This window comes from Hylaeus volcanicus, chromosome 6, assembly GCF_026283585.1.
Source record: "Hylaeus volcanicus isolate JK05 chromosome 6, UHH_iyHylVolc1.0_haploid, whole genome shotgun sequence".
Taxonomy (NCBI): Eukaryota; Metazoa; Arthropoda; class Insecta; order Hymenoptera; family Colletidae; genus Hylaeus; species Hylaeus volcanicus.
Window position 1 is genome coordinate 15,966,360 of NC_071981.1, and position 6,000 is coordinate 15,972,359.

The window sequence follows — 6,000 nt, forward strand, 5'->3', positions numbered from 1 at the left end:
TTGACCCAGGTTGCTACCGAGCTTTCCTTCCCTCTTGGTGACAAATGGAGATTATGTGGGAGATAGCGGGTGTTTGGATGTAATTCGAGGGTCATAGAGGCGGGAGAATGAAGACGAAGGGGTGGAATCCCATATTTGAGATTAAATGAAGTGATTGGCTGTGTTTGCCTTCGAATAGAATGTGGAGCCTTCGTTCTTTAATTCTTAATATCAAAACGAATCGAAAATTTTACAATGCGAGGCTTCGTTATCGAGACACAGGTAGTCCAAATGTATGCGAGTGCACATATTAGCAAGCGTTGACAAAAAATCGAATGGAAGAGTTGAAACGTTGTATTAAACGAGCATTAAGTTCCAGCAGTAGCGAAAATACTCCTAATTACGAGAACGGTTACCGAAGAGTAAGAAATAACCGAATAGTCGATCGATCACCTCGCTAACAGCGCCGGTGACACCTGAGATTCTATAAATAACACGAACGATCCTGCGATCCTTCCCAGGGCTTCTCAGAGCCGCGAGGAATGCGAGGAACACTTAATTTCCGGATCCATCGTGGCCCAGGGAGCAGACGTCGCCCTGCGAAGGTCCGATTCGCGATTCTCGCAGGAGGATTTCGAGGCGAGAGGAACCGAGCGGTAATCAATTGGACGTAGTAGGGAGGTGAGACGAGCGAGGCGGCTAAGACTGGATGTAAATCATCCGGACAAAGCCGCTTAACGATCCGACAAAGGATCCCGCGCGGTCCTCGTCCACGAATTATAGAATCGGGAATACGCGCCCTCCTCCACGATGGAGTCGACCCTTTCTTTTCCTTTTTAAGTATCGTCGCGGTTTCACGCGGACGGACACCCCCTCTCTCACGTGGCGATTTTCGTTGGGACACCGTTATGAAATTTATAGCCATTGGCAGCTTTGTCCTCCGCGTAGAACAAATCTCCGAGCTCTCTTGGTCGTCCTCGTAGCGGATCCGCCGATTTCGCGATTTGCGGCTCGGACCGAGGCGAATGCGTCCCTCCTCGGTGGCGTTTCTTTAGGCCTGGCTGGAAATAGCTTCTCTCTCGAACGAGAAGAACACCTCTGGATCCTTTTTTGCCGTATGGATTTATTAAAATTGATTGGCGGACGGGAAACGTGACACGGGATCCATTAGCCTCGGGCGGTACTAGAATTTAGGGGGTGGAATAGGGAGACCAAATTAAGTCTTTCCGTGAGTAGTTTATTTATTCGAATCGAATTTGTAGATACGATGGCTGCACATTTTGCGTAGATATTTGTAAATGTCTAAGGTACCTTGGATACATTTTTAATAGCATTTTGAGCTGTACTCGATGCGTAATTAATTATCTGAGAATGATCATTCATAGGAAAATAATTAAGATTATAGAGAAAGCAGAATTATTTTTCTAACACCTCACAAACAAACACATTTCGTATAAACATTCATAGAATCATCGGCATAAGTCTCTATACGTTTCGCCAAGGGTTTCAAACAACACCTAACTTGTGTCTACATTACCACGCAATCTGTACCAACTCCAAAATTTATATAAACTCCCGGAGTCCACGAATCAAACCCAGCTATTTCTTCCTTGTTCCAGGTGGTGAGCTCGATGGATGCGATGAAGTACTCCATGGAGGCGGACAAGTACCGCGCCGCCTACATGCCACCCAGCACCCTGGCGATGAGCATGTACTCGGACCCCAAGTACCTGGACTCCAGTCCGAAATCGTACCTGGACCGAAGCTACCTGGACTCCGCGAAGGCGTATTTCGAGCAATCGAAGCTCTACATGGACCAGAAGCAGACGATAGTCGATTACAATCGGCCCAGTTACGAGCACAACAAGCTCTACGAGGAGTCCAGCCCTGGTAGCGTGGTGGGCGGGGGTGGTTCGACGAGGTCCCCAGCGGCAGAGTCACCCGACATGAGCAAACAACACGAGAGGACCGAGCAAGGCTCGTCCAGCGCGAGTTCCACGTCGACTTCCTCGGCTGCGAGTCCTGGCGCGAGCCTACCGGCTTATTATCCAGGCTCGGTTCAAAGTAGCGGCCTGCTCGGACCCCAGATAAGCCAGTACAGCGGCTATCAAACCGCCCCCGCACCTGGAAACGAGTCCTTCCGACGACCATTGGCTGTCCTCTTCTGACCCGATAGAACGTAGCTCTGATCCATCTTCGAGGAGCAGTTGCCCTAGAGTCCGATCCGAAAGTGTCGCGTTCCGGAGGTGTTTGGGTGTGCATCGTCGATGACCCGGAGGTCGATCGACGAAGGGAACAGGGTTCCTGGCGGTGCGAATAACGAAGCTGATCGAGGAAAAGCTGATCATGACTGGAAGAGGCTTCGAAGAGACTTCCTTGTATTTGTTCACGTTGAAACACAGGGAGTTGTTATCGAAGTCTTCGCGAATGGATCGAAATGAAAAATGAATATTATAGGATCTTAACGTATCTTGATAATCCAGCTTCAAAGGTTCAACCTCTGAGACCTCGGACCTCCTTCAAAGTCCAACAAGTCGGAGCAACGATTTCTATAGAACGCGGTAAAGTGACACGGTTCAAAGCTTCAATCTCGCCGCGACCTAAGACCAACGGCTCTGACTTTCAAGACCAGGACCCGTGAATGCACATCCCATGGAACGGATACCTCGTGAATGGGCCAACGCGATGCGAAAACAGGGCCAGCAACGGTGCGCATCGTTGACGTTAACAACGAAATTGAAACACTCCGTTCTAATCACCCCCCGGAGCAACGATTATTTATCAGACATAGGTTTCGGCCTTTCCAGGACGAAATTATAAAGAGAATTGTACATAGTCCTCGTGTAAATAGCGTAGCAAGGATTATTAACATGCACGACGTTCGAAAACGGTTTTCCTTCAGCCCTGTTCCCGGCGTTCTTTTGTGTCCCGCAGCCTCGAGGCAGCTACATCTTCCAGGACACCCACGTGGTGCCAGGACCTCCTGCTACGGTCATCGGCAGTCTTAGGCCGTTGTCGTACCTGACCGACGCGACTGAACGAGTTGTACGTTGACGCGATGATGAAAATTGCCCGAATCCGTGGACGAATGCAGTTTGGTTTGTTTCAAATATTAATTTCATTGTTTTTATTAAACAATTGTCTCGCAGTCATCTCTATATTTTGATATTCAGAATCGAAGGTTCTTGGATGAGTCGATGGGTCTATGTAACTATATACATAACAATAATGACAACATCTTTCTTTGACAGTTTCTTATCGATTATTTTGATACTTGGATCGATTCTGTTCTTCACTTTTTTCTTATTGCAATGTGTCCGATCGCATCGTTTAGGCGAGAGGACGGCTTTAGACTGGTGAATGGGATTCTCTTTCGCAGATCCCAAGATGGGTGGCGTTTTCTTACGCCAGGAACTGAACAGGAAACGCGTTTTCCGCGCGGACGTTCGAATCGTAATCGCTGTACATAGATTCCCTCCAGTTCGTTGAAGTATGTCGCGCCCTTTCCTCGCATTCCTGTTTTCCCAACGACGATCGTCGTTGGTCCCTGTCCCCTCTATCCTTAAAGCCCGTTTTCACGTGACGTTGAGTGTCACAGCTTTTAATCCCGTGACATCGAGTGTCACAACTTTCAAATTCGTGACGTTGTGTATGTTACGTACTTTCCATTATGAAAAATTGAATGTCCCGTTAGCATGACGTTCCAATCACAGCTGACGGGTTGTCATGGTGTAAATTTCCCTCCGGCGTGTATTCTGTTATTTTTCGTACGAATAATTTCTTTCGAAAGGTTAAGAGCCGCCAAAATCATCCGTGTTGTATTATCAACTGTGTTATCGTGAACGAACCTCTATGAAAACACGAGAATTAATAAATACAACTACTTATGGATCATGGCGACGCGATTTTAGCGACTCTTCAGCGCTTTTAAGTAAATTATTTACATGAAAAATGAAGAAATTAATAATAAAATGGAGACGACGTCGCAACAAGAATCGTGACTTGATGTCACGTGAACGCGTAGCTTCGGACGCGGTGCGACGGACATTTGTTATTTGTTTAATTCCAAGTTAAAGAGTCTCTTAGCTTATTTATTATCTCCAAACTTTTTGTTGTATACGTTGTTCATCGAGCTGGTATCGCTGGACTCGTCGACGGAAGCAGACAAAATTTTATTCGAGTAACGAGTAAACTCATCCTACAAGAATTTATTTGCGACGATTAAATTTTCATTCGTTCCATCCCATAACTGAAATTTTAACGTTTATCCAACGACCAATTTACTCCTTACTCGAGACAGGACTACATCCAGACAGGAATTCTGTCTATTTCTAGTCGAGGGTCCCTCGGGATGGCGTGTAATCGTCCAGTGACACCGATAAGACTATGCATCGTCGAAAAACGCGTTTCCAAACTATTATTTACCCCTCTGCATCACCTCGCCCCGACTTCGTTTTTGTTTGTTCCCCGCGAACGAAAGCACTCAGTGCTCCCGCGGTTGGTTTTCCTTGTTTTGTTTGCGTACGTTCGGTTGAAGGATTTCACGTGAGAGAGATTTTATAGATGTTTCGCGAGAGTGAGCAAGAGAGAAAGCGAGAGAGCGAGGAGGAATGTTATAATGAAAAATTAGGGAGCTTTGGCGAAACGTTCACGCCCCGCTGTACGACGTGTAACCTTTGTATTTGTATCGTTACGATAAATCTTAAACTGTACCGATTATTCGAGTATTACATTTAAAGCGGCAGAAGTAACCTATAAATATTGTACTGTAAGTGAGACAGCAAAATAAACGTTAAGTATTATCCTTCGAAAGTGGCCCGAACACCGTTTAATCGCTCGTCCGACCCTTGTCTCGTTTCCAGCTTCAGTTTTGCGATGTCGACATTCTCGTCTGTCCTTATTTTCAGGTATTTCTTCTTCGTTTCCTCCGTTCGTGATTCTTGGGAAACTTTAACCAAATGTTTCTCGAACCACCCTCGGTATGACTTTTCCGATTTTCCTCCTTTTTCTTTGCTCTTTTTCCTTCGCAATCCTCGTAGAAGTCTTTCATAAATATTTATCCTATTACTAATATTCTCTTTTTATTTTCTTCGACATTCGTCTTGATCACCTTACGTATTCCTTCGATACTTCTTACCAGTCATGAAATAATTTTAATATAATTTTTAATACAGACAGATCTACACAAGAAGACCAACGAATTAAGTTAAAACATAACAGGTTACATATGTATACCATGTACACAATTTACTTGGAATATCTTATTACATGACTCTACTGTCTCGTAAGAATCGTCCTAAATCGTGGCAATGTTAAGTAAATAAAAATTAAACGAACATCACTTATAGGACGCTCCAATTAAACGATATTTCAGAAACTGATCAAAAGTCTCTCTTTGTTTAGATATACCTTGGGATCCCCGGCCGAAATGTCTTAAATTAAACACTGGGTCGCCGGCATCGACCCAAGTTTCTAAATAGTCGTGTTTCTTTCACACTGAACCGCGGGATTTTCACACTTCAGAAGAGAGACGACTTCCGATCGAATGGATCTTCAAGGGGATGTGCGTTCCATTCCCGATTCAGAGACCCCGAACAATGCGTTCAGACGTCCCGAACGTCAGACAGGAGATCCGATATCGGTGATCCAAGGGCGGCCGGCTCGCCTAGATCCCCGAAAACAAGGAATTCCGTTCGGCCAAGTTAACGGAGCACAATGTCTATCGAAATTCGACACGCGGTCGAAGGAGAAAAAACATGGAAGGAAGGTTCTCGATCCTCATTGTCGAAGATCCAGGAGGGACAGCTGGCGATCACGGTAGCCGTTCCATTCGTTTCTTCGCACCTCTGTCACAGTTCCCCATGGAAACTGTAGGCGATCCTGTAGGCGAACACCGGATTAGAAGAAAGAGGAGAAATGGACGAAATTTTGAGCCGAGGAATATTCACTGATTTTGACTTGGACGAGCTTTCGTTGAATATAGTTTCATTTTCAGTGATTCAGTTGCTATTTCGGTGAAAG

General features: G+C 45.6%; 1 protein-coding gene across 1 annotated transcript in view; it reads left to right on the plus strand.

The window, feature by feature from the left end:
- Nucleotides 1-4,791, plus strand: part of LOC128878318 (transcription factor Sox-19b-like) — a 37,249-nt gene extending 32,458 nt beyond the window's left edge. The window contains exon 5 of the mRNA XM_054126433.1: nucleotides 1,599-4,791. Within this exon, the coding sequence (XP_053982408.1) occupies nucleotides 1,599-2,147 (549 nt within the window). The 3' untranslated portion in view covers nucleotides 2,148-4,791. The remainder of the gene's footprint in view (nucleotides 1-1,598) is intronic.
- The last annotated feature ends 1,209 nt before the right edge of the window (nucleotides 4,792-6,000 follow it).